The 15448-nt window shown below is 44.0% G+C and overlaps 1 protein-coding gene across 8 annotated transcripts in view; it reads left to right on the top strand.

Moving 5' to 3' along the window:
• Positions 1–15448, top strand: part of LOC118361204 (girdin-like) — an 89325-nt gene that overhangs the window by 68365 nt on the left and 5512 nt on the right. For 4 of the 8 annotated variants that reach the window (XM_052475302.1, XM_052475301.1, XM_052475300.1 and 1 more), the window contains 16 exons: positions 66–196; positions 373–511; positions 1069–1251; positions 1370–1531; positions 2386–2663; positions 4465–4608; positions 4873–5059; positions 5485–5630; positions 5927–6019; positions 6534–6736; positions 7314–7385; positions 10017–10094; positions 13094–13306; positions 13614–13676; positions 14628–14714; positions 15248–15325. In XM_052475302.1, the coding sequence (XP_052331262.1) occupies positions 66–196; positions 373–511; positions 1069–1251; positions 1370–1531; positions 2386–2663; positions 4465–4608; positions 4873–5059; positions 5485–5630; positions 5927–6019; positions 6534–6736; positions 7314–7385; positions 10017–10094; positions 13094–13306; positions 13614–13676; positions 14628–14714; positions 15248–15325 (2257 nt within the window). The remainder of the gene's footprint in view (positions 1–65; positions 197–372; positions 512–1068; positions 1252–1369; positions 1532–2385; positions 2664–4464; positions 4609–4872; positions 5060–5484; positions 5631–5926; positions 6020–6533; positions 6737–7313; positions 7386–10016; positions 10095–13093; positions 13307–13613; positions 13677–14627; positions 14715–15247; positions 15326–15448) is intronic. The other 4 variants (XM_052475311.1, XM_052475313.1, XM_052475321.1 and 1 more) reach the window with 4 other exon arrangements.

The raw sequence follows: 15448 nt of genomic DNA, 5'->3' as shown, positions 1-15448 counted from the left end.
TAATAAAGGATTAAATTCTAGAGATTGAATGTAGAGTGATTCTGGATTGGCGTTTGATGTTTCAGGAACTGGTGAGTGAGAAACTGCGGACTCAGCAGATGAACAATAACCTGGAGAAACTGACCCACGAGCTGGAGAAGATAGGCCTCAACAAGGAGAGGCTGCTGCAGGATGAGCAGAGCTCTGACAACGACAGGTAATACACAAACACAAACCATTATGCTGCTGCTCAAAGGTACCCATCCCCCCCATAAATAATTGTGACCACATCACATAGTAGACACTCTGCCAACAATACGGTGTGAAGACATTGAATTCTATCCGGGAAAGATCCTTGGTCTTTTAATGATTGTCAATGTCCCTTATGTGCAGGTACAAGCTGCTGGAGTTCAAGTTAGAGTCCACTCTCAAATCTACTCTGGAGATCAAGGAGGAGAAGATAGCAGCCTTGGAGGCCAGACTGCAGGAGTCCTCCAACCTCAACCAACAACTGCGCCAGGAGCTCAAAACTGTGAGTCCTAAACAATATAGAACAGCAGCCCAATGAACATCTGCACAAAAAAACATTATCCCAGAGAGGTCCTGTGGTTATGCTTCTTTAACACGTGACACAGAGAAACGCTCAAATGCTTCTGAGGCAATTCATTATTTATTCATTCCTTTTCCATTGTGTTATCTTTTTTTACATTTTTATTATTATTTTTTTTTAAATTTTATTTAACCAGGCAAGTCAGTTAAGAACAAATTCTTATTTTCAATGACGGCCTAGGAACAGTGGGTTAACTGCCTGTTCAGGGGCAAAACGACAGATTTGTACCTTGTCAGCTCGGGGGTTTGAACCTTCCGGTTACCAGTCCAACGCTCTAACCACTAGGCTACCCTGCCGCCCCTATTCATGAGCCACCAGGAGCCTAGAAAACCCAGATAATAATTTCCGCAGCACATGTTTAACTCTGTGACAAAAACTAGAACCCTTGCCATTGGAGTGCCAGAACAGAGATGGAACTCATTAGCATGGGCATATTTTGGGGGATTGAGGTTTAACCCTTTCACCTTTGACCTCTCCAGGTAAAGAAGAACTATGAGGCCTTGCGACAGAGGGAGGAGGAGGAGAGGATGGTGCAGAGCTCACCCCCCAGAAGAGGGGACAGGGAGGACTCTCAGGCGGTCAACAAGTGGGAGAAGGAGAGCCACGAGACCACCCGGGAACTGCTCAAGGTCAAAGACCGCCTCATCGAGGTGGAGAGAAACGTAAGTAAACTCATTCTAATCAACAAGTCAAAATAGCCATCTTCGATACGATATGTGAAGGGCCTCTGTATATAATTAATGCATGCGTTAATCTTTTGTGTGTGTGTGTCATTTTCAGAATGCCACCCTACAGGCAGAGAAGCAGGCCCTGCATACCAACCTGAAGCAGCTGGAGACCCAGAGCAGTAACCTACAGGCTCAGATTCTGGCTCTACAGAGACAGACTGCATCTCTACAGGAGAACAACACCACACTACAGACCCAGAATGCCAAACTACAAGTAAGGGAAAGGAGGAAACCTAGTCAGTTATACAACTGAATGCATTCAACTGAAATGGTCTTCCGCATTTAACACAACCCCTAAATCAGAGAGGTGCGGGGGGCTGCCATAATCGACATCCACGTCTTCGGCGCACGGGGAACAGTGGGTTAACTGCTTTCTCGGGCAGAACGACAGATTTTTACCTTGTCAGCTTGGGGCTTAGATCCAGCAACCTTTCGGTTACTGTCCCAACGCTAACCACTAAGCCCTGTTTCCCTCTGTTGCACCTTCACTGCTGTGCTCTGCACCCTATACGCTGGCCTTGTCTACACTGCATTGATAGCTTATATTGTAGTTTAAACCCTCCCCAAGCTCTGTCTCTCCACTGCCACGTGGCTAGAGAGAATTCCCCTCTCATAAGCCACATCTATTTTGATATATTTTATCGCAGCGGTTCAAAAAAATATTTGGTCGTAAAATCTACATCTGAACAGGAATCAGATGCATTCTGCTGCATGTCAAATCTAACTTTGAACATGTCTGTGCTTGGGAATTTGTACTTTCAAAAAACATTTGACCACTGATGTATATCCAAATTGGACAAGAACATGCAACGTCTCAACCGTTAGTGTTTACTGGATGGACAGGCTGTCTGTGGACACATTGCCCCCTATTGCTCAGAACTGACACCTACACAAATTGTTTTGTGAGGTTATCGCCCTGCTTTTTCCCCGACATAACTGGCGAATCCAATGCAATGCCTAGAAGGACATGACACAAGCCTTGAAAAAACAGACATAGCTAAGGGCATTTCTGAGCAACTGAGTTCAGATGGCACAGATGTCCAATCAGATGTCTTGTTTCCCCTTTAGGTGGAGAACTCCACCCTGAACTCCCAGAGCGGCACTCTCATGGCCCAGAATGCCCAGCTTGCGACACAGCAGTCCAGCACGGAGAACGAGAAGGAGGGGGCGATGAGGGAGAGGGAGGACCTGAGGTCCACCTATGAGATGCTACTGAGGGACCATGAGAAGTTGGCTGCCCTGCATGAGAGGCAGGCCTCGGAGTATGAGGGCCTCATTGGCAAACACGGAGGCCTGAAAAGTGCCCACAAGAGCCTGGAATCACAGCACAGAGACCTGGAGGACAGGTGGGGTTTCAACTGGTGCTGTTATGTGCCTACATCATACTCTAGCACAGCTGGCATCGATCACACACTTAACCACACATTGCCAAATACACATGCATGACAGTCTTAGTATGCACTCAGTTCCACACTACCATTACATTACCGTAGCCAAATACATTTAAACTCAGTTTTTCACAATTCCTGACATTTAATCCTAATAACAATTCCCTGTCTTAGGTCAGGTAAGATCACTACTTTATTTTAAGAATGTGAAATGTCAGAAATAATAGTACAGTGATTTATTTAAGCTTTTATTTCTTTCATCACATTCCCAGTGGGTCAGAAGTTTACATACACTCAATTAGTATTTGGTAGCATTGCCTTTTAAATTGTTTAACTTGGGTCAAATGTTTCGGGTAGCCTTCCACAAGCTTCCCACAATAAGTTGGGTGAATTTTGGCCCATTCCTCCTGACAGAGCTGGTGTAACTGAGTCAGGTTTGTAGGCCTCCTTGCTCATACACGCTTTTTCAGTTCTGCCCACACATTTTCTATAGGATTGAGGTCAGGGCTTTGTGATGGCTACTCCAATACCCTGACTTTGTTGTTCTTAAGCCATTTTGCCACAACTTTGGAAGTATGCTTGGGGTCATTGTCCATTTGGAAGACCCATTTGCGACCAAGCTTTAACTTCCTGACTGATGACTTTAGATGTTGCTTCAATATACCCACATAATTTTCCTCCCTCATGATGCCATCTATTTTGTGAAGTGCACCAGTCCCTCCTGCTGCAAAGCACCCTCCACAACATATGATGCTGCCACCCCCGTGCTTCACGGTTGGGATGGTGTTCTTCGGGTTGCAAGCCTCCCCCTTTCTCCTCCAAACATAACAATGGTCATTATGGCCAAACGGTTCTATTTTTGTTTCATCAGACCAGAGGACATTCTCCAAAAAGTACGATCTTTGTCCCCATGTGCAGTTGCAAACCATAGTCTGGCTTTTTTATGGCGGTTTTGGAGCAGTGGCTTCTTCCTTGCTGAGCGGCCTTTCAGGTTATGTCGATATAGGACTCATTTTACTGTGGATATAGATACTTTTGTACCGGTTTCCTCCAGCATCTTCATAAGGTCCTTTACCGTTGTTCTGGGATTGATTTGCACTTTTCTCACTAAAGTGCGTTCATCTCTAATAGACAAAACGCGTCTCCTTCCTGAGCGGTATGACGGCTGCGTGGTTCCATGGTGTTTATACTTGCATACTATTGTTTGTACAGATGAACGTGGTACCTTCAAGCGTTTGGAAATTGCTCCCAAGGATGAACCCGACTTGTGGTCTACAATTTTTTTTTTTGAGGTCTTGGCTGATTTATTTGGATTTTCCCATGATGTCAAGCAAAGAGGCACTGAGTTTGAAGGTAGGCCTTGAAATACATCCACAGGTACACCTCCAATTGACTCAAATTATGTCAATTAGCTTATCAGAAGCTTCTAAAGCCATTACATACTTTTCTGGAATTTTCCAAGCTGTTTAAAGGCACAGTCAACTTAGTGTATGTAAACTTCTGACCCACTGGAATTGTGATACAGTCAATTATACGTGAAATAATCTGTCTGTAAACAATTGCTTGAAAAATTACTTGTGTCGTGCACAAAGTAGATGTCCTAACAGACTTGCCAAAACTATAGTTTGTTAACACAAAATATGTGGAGTGGTTGAAAAACTAATTTTAATGACTCAAACCTAAGTGCATGTAAAATTTTGACTTCAACTGTATATACACACACAGCTGCCATCCACTAACCGGTGGTAATGTGTTGCAGGTATAATCAGCTGCTGAGGCAGAAGGATCAGCTGGAGGAGCTGGAGAAACAGCTGAAGGCAGAGCAGGAGAAAATGCTGTCTGAGAACAAGAGCCACGAGGCCACGGCTATAGACTACTACAAACTGAAAGAGGAGAATGAAAGGTGAGTGTTTCAGGGTTAAGCTGAGGTCTGTGTGTGTTTGTATGAGGGGGGTTTACCCTGGGGGTTACTTTGAGGTGCAAGGGAACATCCTTAAGCTGTCAATCCAGGTACAGAGAAATCTGTGCATCAAGGTTTTTAGAGAGAGGGGGAAATAAAGTAAGCATGTTTTGAGTGGCAATATGCAGACATTTTAAGTGGTTGCAACTAACCAGGGGGCTATGAGTAAAGAATGTGCTTTTTAAAACACATGACATCTGTGTGTAGGCTGAACATGGCACACCGCCAGCTGGTGAAGGATAATGAGGGCCTGCAGGTTGACCATAAGAATCTGAAGAGCCAGATGAACGGTGCCAAGCTGGAACAGACCCGCCTGGAGGCAGAGTTCTCCAAACTCAAAGAGCAGTACCAGCAGCTGGACATCACCTCCACCAAGCTCACCAACCAGTGTGAGGTACGGTTACACACCCCTCAGTCCCCCTTCACTCCCTCCCACTCACTAACCAGTGTGAGGTACTACAATATCTGTACCCCCTACCCATAAACCAACCACTAGATCATAATTATTATGTTCCGCTTATTTTCAAACTCTATCACAGGTAACTCTTAGTAAATGTAGTCCTATGTTATGTAAGTGTTCAAAGCTGATATGTGGCCTCGGTCCAGACATGACTATGTTTGCCTGACATCTGTCTGTTGGAAAGGAAGGCTGATAGCTGGTTTCTCAATACCATGCTCTTTAAGGCTTAACAAGTGTCTGACCTGTATTCACCCACTGTGAAGGGAAGGCACAGCCCATGTGTAATATATACGACCATGTGAAAGCAACTTGGACACTAACAACTTTGCTCAAATAATAGTCTATTTCTCTCACCCTAGTTGCTGAGTCAGTTGAAGGGGAACCTGGAGGAGGAGAACCGTCACCTGCTGGACCAGATCCAGACCCTGATGCTGCAGAACCGCACCTTGCTAGAACAGACCATGGAGAGCAAGGACCTGTTCCACGTAGAACAGAGACAGTACATGTTAGAGATGACCCCACTATTACATTTCGTGGTCCTTCTGTAGCTCAGTTGGTAGAGCATGGCGCTTGTAACGCCAGGGTAGTGGGTTCGATTCCCGGGACCACCCATACGTAGAATGTATGCACACATGACTGTAAGTCGCTTTGGATAAAAGCGTCTGCTAAATGGCATATATTATATTATATTATGTAACCAGTGTTCAAGTTAACATTTCAATAAGAAAGAGATGTCTGTTTCTTGGCTATGTAGATAGATGTAATTTGTTCCTGTGCCTAACTGGTCTTTCCCTCCTTCAGTGACAAGCTGAATGAGTTGAGGAGACAGAAGGAGAAGCTTGAAGAGAAGATCATGGACCAGTACAAGTTTTATGACCCCTCTCCTCCACGGAGGTAAGTAGCTAGGAGGAGTCCACTGCTATCATTATGGTTGGTGCTTTGACCATATCAGCCTCTGTCGTAGTAAACAGCTGACTGAGACAAAGCTGACATCCCCCACATGAAAATGAGATGTAGAACTGCGGTGGATTGCTGCAGTTGTCTGGTTATGGTTAATTCCATTGCATAACCAACTGCCCTGGATCGTATGTGCTTAACCATTCAGTTCTGATTCATTTCCATGCCTGACTTAATGCATATGGTCTGAACCTAACCAACTCCTGCATATGGTTCAAATTAACCAAGAAGCTCTGGTTCATCTTTATGCCTAACCACCATCATCATAGCTGACTCTGGGGAATTGGGAGGCTGTGGTTTGCAAGAACACCCCAGATGCTGGTTCAATAAGGCACAAAATGGGAATACATCCCTTAATTTAAAAAGTTTTCCACTCTTTTTGTGCCTACTGAACACTACCCAGAGTCAAATAATTTACCCTAATTACAAAACCCTCTCTCTCTCATCTCAGACGAGAGAATTGGATCACCCTGAAGATGAAGAAGCTGATCAAGCCGAGGAGTCGGGAGCGGATGCGTTCCCTGACACTGACGCCCACGCGCTCCGAGTCCAGCGAGGGCTTCCTGGCGCTTCCTCTGGACAGCCAGGACTCTTCCTCCATAGGCTCTGGCTCCAACTCCCTGGACGACACGCTGACACAAAAGAGGAACAGCAGTGAGTAGACGCTCTCTGACCTGCATGGAAAATTCCCTACTGATCAGATCAAATCGAGCCTTATTTCAAGTGCATTAAAACACATCAATATACTTTACGGTAAAATAGACACAATAGAAGGAAGTAATAGACCTATATTTTGAAAGAGAGTCCGCTCCAGACCAGAAAAGAGTCTAGGACTAGGTCTTCCTCTCACTCAATATGTCCCTTCCTCTGATCAGAAGGACTAACAGACGGGAAGAAAGACTAGATCACATATTAGTTCAATAAGACACTGGGAGCAGAGCGTATGTCAATAAATACATGTGGTTTAAACACAGGAAATGCATGGTCAGACAGAGGCAGATACATGCAGACACTTGTAATATGATGCACGCAGACAGAGAAACCGAAGTACACTGGGTCAGACAGAAAAGTACATGCTGGCACAGACACTAGAACATGAGCAGGGCTCAGTTGTAGACAGGGAGGTATGCAGGGCAGGAGACACCATGACAGTAGCCCCTTGTTGCTGTGTGGTGGCTGGTTGTGTGAACCTAATGCTTCCTGTGCTTGTTTTTCCCTCTCTATGCGATAGGGAAGAAAGACTCTCAGAGAGTGCAGCACTCCCATGTGCAGAGTAACCAGGGTAACCAAGGTTCCTCTAATGGTATGCTGAGAGGGGAGGGCTGGGCGGGGCTTGTAGTCGAGCTGTCGTGTCATTCAAGGCACGTCAACATGTCGTGTCTCATCCTTCAGTCAATGGTCGCGTTCCCCTACTTAGACGTTGCATGCATCAACCAATGTTTGCGTGCCACATCATCGGCTGTGTCATTGACTGATACATTGCTATAACATATGTGATTAGCTGATACATAAAATACCTATCCAGGTGTTGTAAGATCTGGCAGGTGTCAGCAACCCCTGGGCAGAGGAACGCACCCACATTCCATACCTATTAAACGGTGTAGTGCATTATATGTAATCTCTGCTCAATGCACCAGCTATGTATGTATGTGTGTGTATATATGGGTTTCTTAATTTTTTTCTATTTTCTACATTGTTATATTGAAGACATCAAAACTATGAAATAACACTTATGGAATCATGTAGTAACCAAAAAAGTGTTAAACATATCAAAATATATTTTATGTCAGATTCTTCAAAGTAGTCAACCTTTTGCCTTGATAACAGCTTTGCACACTCTTGGCATTCTCTCAACCAGCTTCAAGAGGTAGTCACCTGGAATGCATTTCAATTAACAGGTGTGCCTTGTTAAATGTTAATTTCTTACCTTAATGCGTTTGAGCCAATCAGTTGTCTTGTGACAAGGTAGGGGTGCTATACAGAAAATAGCCCTATTTGGTAAAAGACCAAGTCGATATTTATGGTAGGGCAGCTCAAATAAGCAAAGAGAAACGACAATCCATCATTATTTTAATCCGGAAAATGTCAAGAACTTTGACGGTTCCTTCAAGTGCAGTCACAAAAACCACGAAGCGCTATGATGAAACTGGCTCTCACGAGGACCGCCACGGGAAAGGAAGAACCAGAGTTACCTCTGCTGCAGAGGATATGTTCATTAGAATTACCAGCCTCAGACATTGCAGCCCAAATAAATGCTTCACAGAGTTCAGGTAACAGACACAGCATCAACTGTTCAGAGGAGACTGTGTGAATCAGGCCTTCATGGTCGAATTGCTGCAAAGAAACCACTACGAAAGGACACCAATAAGAAGACTTGCTTGGGCCAAGAAACACAAGCAATGGACATTAGACCGGTGGAAATATGCCCTTTGATCTGATGAGTCCAAAAGTTAGAGTTTTGGTTCGAGCCGCCGTGTCTTTGTGAGATGCAGAGTAAGTGAACGGATTATCTCCGCATGTGTGGTTCCCGCATGTGTGCTGCATCAGATGACCTGGCCTCCACATTCACCTGACCTCAACCCTATTGAGATGGTTTAAGATGAGTTGGAACGCAGAGTGAAGGAAAAGCAGTCAACAAGTGCTCAGCATATGTGGTAACTCCTTCAAGACTGTTGGAGAAGCATTCCATGTGAAGCTGGTTGAGAGAATGCCAAGAGTGTGCAAAGCTGTCATCAAGACAAAAGGTGGCTACTTTGAAGAATCTCAAATGTATTTTGATTGTTATTTTATAGTTTTGATGTCTTCTCTATTATTCTACAATGTTGAAAAGAGTCCAAATAAAGACAAAACCCTTGAATGAGTAGGTGTGTCCAAACTTTTGACTGGGATTGTATATGGATATATATATAGATATATAGATAGAGATCTATGTCTCCGTCTCTCTCTCTCTCGATATATGTCTATCTCATACAGACGCACACAAACATCAACATCACACCTGCCCAGACCCTATCTCCAGTGTCTGCACTACTTTCTCCCACATCCTCAAATCGCACCATTTTGTTATTTTCTGTCACCCACACTCTTTCAATATTTAGATAATGAAGCATATGATTTTTCCATTGACTTAACGATGGAGGATTGGTTGATGTCCGGTTTTTAAGTATAAGCTTTTTCAAGATAATTCACAAGAAAAGTATCATCCAACCCTTCAGGTACCTCTCTGCCCCCTCATATGACATGTCTTGAAATATGCAGACAGATGGATTAGAAGTACATTGTAATACTTCTGACAATAATTTTTAGCTATACTAAAGGCAATATTTGATGTAACTATGTTTATTTTGTCTTTTAATAGCTATACTAAAGAACCTTTTACATAACACACACACACACTATGTATGCATTTACAGAAATCAATAGAACACATGGAGGTGCCTGTGGAGCTGGAAATCTAAAATGTTCTCTCTATACAGTGTCCCAGGATCTACTATTTTTTTTTGCGTTAGTAATGGGATCCCTGTGGCCATTCCTTCCACTGCAGTGCCGTTCCCCTGGTGTCACTGTTGTACTCACTTAATTGCACCCTTTAATAAATGTCACCCTATGTGTGGTATTCTGTCTGTTAGCAGCCTGAGGTCTTCTATGTGGCAACCCCCTTCACAGCCATCCCACTTTGCTGTGTGCTTGGCATTTTGTTTGAACAGTGAGTGAGTGAGTGAGTGTTTGTGTGTGTGCACGTGTGTCTGTTTGCATACATATCAGTATTTGCCCCGATATCTATGGAACACTGTTTTATTACCAGTTGAGTCTTCAGAACGGTACACTGGTTCTCAACGTTAACAACCACCTTTTTTTTTTCTCCTTTCTTTTCCTCTCCATCTCCCCTGGTATTTCTGTTTCTCCCCCCTCTGCTTTGGCTGTAAACTGACAGCTGTGAAATGGTTGCCCTTTATGAGGAACAGATCGAAGGAGAAAGACAAAGCGAAGGACATCTACCGCCGGTCCATGTGTAAGACCTCCGAAAGCCTGGCGTCCTACCACCTCCGTCCACCTCCTCTGGCCTGCGCCTTCCTGCTTCCCTCACCTAGCTTCTCTTCTCATAGCTTCTAGCTGGTTTCTATTCGTCCTTTCTAGGAATAAACAAAACTCATGCTCTAATTTATCACCAATAGTAGATACATCTATCTTAACAACAAATTTTGTTCGGTTAGATTTGTGTACAGTCGAAGTAATGACATACAAGAACTAACAAATGTAGATATTAGTACAAACTAACAATCTTCAATGATTGACAATACTTATGTGAAGTAATGTGAGTAGTAGTAGTGGTGTTCTGTAGTTCTTTTTCTGTAGTTTTATGTTGTGGTATCTGTAGATGCACTCTAGGTTAGTCTTAGTCTAGGTTCTACATTTTGTTTTGGGGGGAGGGGGTTTATCGGCGTCTAAACTTACTGTTGCGAGTTACAATAATAGAATACACAAGGTGCATTTAAAAAAAATGTCTGTGCATCAGCAGTTGTCCTCCTGTTAAGTCAGTCAATTAGTCCATGTCAGCAACAACAAGAATGTGGATTGCTATTTAGCGGCCAGCTATCTAAACTTGTTATCATGGTCGATTTACCAGCCGGGGGGGCCCCAATGATTTTATGAGTCAGTCTCACTGAGATATTATATTAACAAATTCAAATATTTCTCTACTCTATGGCAAAATGTGTAGAATTCCACAAAATTAACTCTAAAACTTAAAAAATGTTCTCTCCTCTGTCAAAATGTCTTGCTCGCAAAGTGGCCAACTGCTGCCTCGTGATGAGTTCAGATTTTTTGTGGCCCCCACCCCCATCAAAGTTGCCCATCGCTGGTCTAGGTCAAGATGATGTACAGTTGAAGTCGGAAGTTTACATACACTTAGGTTGGAATCATTAAAACTCGTTTTTCAACCACTCCCCAAATTTCTTGTTAACAAACTATAGTTTTGGCAAGTCGGTTAGGACATCTACTTCGTGCATGACACAAGTCATTTTTCCAACAATTGTTTACAGACAGATTATTTCACTTCTAATTCACTGTATCACAATTCCAGTCAGAAGTTTACATACACTAAGTTGGCTATGCCTTTCAACAGCTTGAAAAACTCCAGAAACTGATGTCATGGCTTTAGAAGTGTCTGATAAGCTAATTGACATAATTTGAGTCAATTGGAGGTGTACCTGTGGATGTATTTCAAGGCCTACCTTCAAATTCACTGTCTCTTTACTTGACATCATGGAAAATCAAAAGAAATCATCCAAGACCTCAGGAAATTGTAGACCACAAGTCTGGTTCATTCTTGGGAGCAATTTCCAAACGCCTGAAGGTACCACGTTCATCTGTACAAACAATAGTACGCAAAACACCATGGGACCACGCAGCCGTCATTCCCCTCGGGAAAAACACACATTCTGTCTCCTAGAGAAGAACGTACTTTGGTGCGAAAAGTGCAAATCAATCCCAGAACAACTGCAAAGGACCTTGAAGATGAAGTGAGGGAACCGGTACAAAAGTATCTATATCCACAGTAAAATTAGTCCTATATCGACATAACCTGAAAGGCCGCTCAGCAAGGAAGAAGCCACTGCTCCAAAACCGCCATAAAAAAGTCAGACTGCGGTTTGCAACTGCACATGGGGACAAAGATAGTACTTTTTGGAGTAATGTCCTCTGGTCTGATGAAACAAAAATAGAACTGTTTGGCCATAATGACCATCTTTTATGTTTGGAGAAAAAAGGGGGAGGCTTACAAGCCAAAGAACACCATCACAACCGTGAAGCACAAGGGTGGCAGCATCATGTTGTGGGGGTGCTTTGCAGCAGGAGGGACTGGTGCACATCACAAAATAGATGGCATCATGAGGGAGGGAAAGTATGTGGATATATTGAAGCAACATCTCAAGACATCAGTCAGGAAGTTAAAGCTGGGTCGCAAATGGGTTTTCCAAATGGACAATGACCCCAAGCATACTTCTAAAGTTGTGGCAAGTACTTAAGGACAACAAAGTGAACAAACCCTTGACCTCAATCCTATAGAACATTTGTGGGCAGAACTGAAAAAGCATGTGCGAGCAAGGAGGCCTACAAACCTGACTCGGTTACACCTGCTCTGTCAGGAGGAATGGGCCAAAATTCACCCAACTTATTGTGGGAAGCTTGTGGAAGGCTACCCAAAACGCTTAACCCAAGTTAAACAATTTAAAGGCAATGCTACCAAATACTAATTGACTATATGTAAGCTTCTGACCCATTGGGAATGAGTTGAAAGAAATGAAAGCTGAAATAAATCATTCTCTCTACTATTATTCTGACATTTCACATTCTTAAAATAAAGTGGTGATCCTAACTGACCTAAGACAGAGAATTTTTACAAAGATTACATGTCAGGAATTGTGAAACTGAGTTTACATGTATTTGGCTAAGGTGTATGTAAACTTCCGACTTCAACTGTATGTGTGACAGTGCAGTCGAGAGGTACTGTATGCCATTCTACTGTACCGTACTGTATAAGGTGGTGCTGTCTCAAGGTGTGTGTGTGGCCTGCACATTGACTCTGACCCCATCCATCTATATACTGTATCTCTGCCTGTCTGCCTGTGGTGTGAGCGCAGCCTGTCATCCTCCTCACTCTTCTCTCACTACAGAGCCGGCATGACTTTGCAGAACCTCACTGCTCTCTTTCTCTCGCCACCTCTCACTCACAGCCACCATGTAGGAATTGAAGTGGAGCCTTACAGTGCTTTTTTTCTCTCTCTTTTTCTTTCTCTAATTTCCTGACTTTTTTCTGTCACTCTGCTATTTTTATTGAGTCTTTCAGTTTGGCTGCATTTCAACTCTTGTGCATGCCTTGCCGACATGGGCTTGCCCACACTGACTGTGGCACATCTCTGAATTCTGCTGCTTTGACTTAGCAGCCACTGCATGCCTAGCCTAGCGCTGCTCCCTGTGCCCTTGGCTAATTTATGTCCATCTCCACCCCAGCCATGAATGACCTGCTGCAGACCATTGCCCTGGCAGGGGGCCAGTGGACGGGCAGCACAGAGAACCTGGAGGGGCCCGTGGAGGCCAACGGGGGCAGCCGAAGTCGGCACATGAAGGAGCTGGGCTCCATGGCCTACTCCACTAACGCTATCAACTACACCACCCTCACTTTGCCCTCTGGCAACAGGGCCAAGAGGAGCTTGAAGATCAAAGGTAGAGACTACAGGACCGCTAGTCGATCCCCCTTGGTGGTGTGGTGAACTATCATCTAGGATGTGTATTTACTACAAGTCTCATTGTGTTTCAGAAGCAAGTCATTGTTTAATCCATCGTAAATGTCATTTTTCTTTCATCTCCATTTTTCCTTTTTGATTTGGACACTGGTGAATGCCTACAATCATACTCTAGCTTTCAGAAGATTGTCTGCCACATATTTTGTTTCCTTCATAAGCCCTATTCTCTGGTAGTTTCTCCATCCCTCCAGCCATAACTCATATTTCCACATCTTTGTCTCCTCCAGACAACACTTCCTGTGAAGACGTTCCAGCATCCTCAGACGACCCCATTGGGTTCAGAGGTCAAGGTAAGAAAACTGTTGACCTTTAGGACAAACTCCCATTACTATTATTTAACCACAGGGCTTTACACCAGTTTATTACTGGGAGAAAAAGGAATGAAATATCAAATGGCAAAAAAATAGGCAATGTTTTAAAGCCTTACAGTAAGTGGTCGTGCCACTGGAAGCTTGGTCCATATCTCTACATTTGAGTTTGCTACCATTAGAGCAGGGTTCTCCAAACTTGTTCCTGTAATGCTACCCTACTGTAAGTTTTCACTCCAGCCCCAGTTGTAACTAACCTGATGCAGCTGATCAACCAGCTAATTGAAATCAGGTGTGCTAGATTAGGGTTGGAAAGAAAACAACATACAGGACGGTCCAGGAACATGGTTTTAAATCCCTACGTTAGAGTAGATCTGCCTAAATGACTAGATTCAGCATGCTATCATTAACAGTAAACTCTGCTTAACAAAAAGTAATGAGCAGCATTCCTACATTAGCTAGTAGATCGGGCTGTCTGCCTACTCGATTCTCCCACACACACACACACACACACACACACACACACACACACACACACACACACACACACACACACACACACACACACACACACACACACAGGTATCACAATTAGTGTCCATTATCTCCATTTTCTGTGCGGTCTTGGCTAGCTAAAATGTCCTCCCACTGTCATGTACATTGTATTATACAGTAATGTACCTCTTATTGCATGACCTTTTCCACAACTGTTTTTTTGCACTTTGTTATGATGTGCTGTAATGTTGGTGAGTTAATTAATATAATGGCAGATAACCTAGTACAATGCATTATATCCTAAACTGAGCCAAACACCAGTAGCTATATAAGTGTATATATAAGTATAAGTGAACTGCACCACTGTAGCCCAGTGTAGTGTTTTAATAACTGTGGTAGCAGGTTAACCCAGTTAGCTGTGTGTGTTGAATGTGCCAGGCCTACAGGTCTTTAGCAGTGCTCAGGCTATGTCGCCCTCTGCTCTCGACCCGTCCGCTATGTGCAGAGTCCCCTGTAGCATCTGTTGTAAGTGACACACCTGTGTACATCTGTCTAAGACCACTAACAGTACCACTTTACACAAGCCCGCCACTGCTGTCAATGATTACCACCCACTACCTGCGGACATTGCTTCCCCAGTACGACTACTGTACCAGCCACACCAAACCTGAACCAAACTGAAGACCACTAATAACAGCAACAACATTGTATCAATTTGCATCCCACACATTCACATACAGCCCACCTATCCTTTGGTACATTCCTCTGCCCCGGGTCTCCTCCATTCCCTACTCCTCTCAATTACCTGAGCCCCTCCTGTGTTGGTCTTTGGGTCATGTCAATCACAAGGACCCTCTCCTTTCCTCCAATCAGGTTTTACAACATGTTCTTCCTCGTGAATGATTCCTCCCTTCGTGTTTGTGTGGCCCCTCCCTCTCCACTCCCTTTGTTTGATTGGGCATGTTGGCGTTGCATGGCACTGTGCCACCCCTCCTGCCTGCACCATGTGCTGACCCGTGTGACGTGTCCTCAATCTGTGTCCTTTTATCCCTTTCCAGCCTCACGAGCCTCCAGCCTCCATAGTATCAAGACCATCAGCAGTAATACCTCCCGCTCCACTCCGCTCGAGGCCAAAGGTACAGTCTCATCACTAAGGACAACGCCCCCTCTCTCCCACACTCCTGCATATGACACCTCCTTCATTGTACTCTCTGTTGATTCTCTCATACACACACGTTGGATAAAAAGGAGAGAGAAAA

This window comes from Oncorhynchus keta, chromosome 2 (assembly GCF_023373465.1).
Source record: "Oncorhynchus keta strain PuntledgeMale-10-30-2019 chromosome 2, Oket_V2, whole genome shotgun sequence".
Taxonomy (NCBI): domain Eukaryota; kingdom Metazoa; phylum Chordata; class Actinopteri; order Salmoniformes; family Salmonidae; genus Oncorhynchus; species Oncorhynchus keta.
This window is presented reverse-complemented; position numbering and strand designations above follow the sequence as displayed.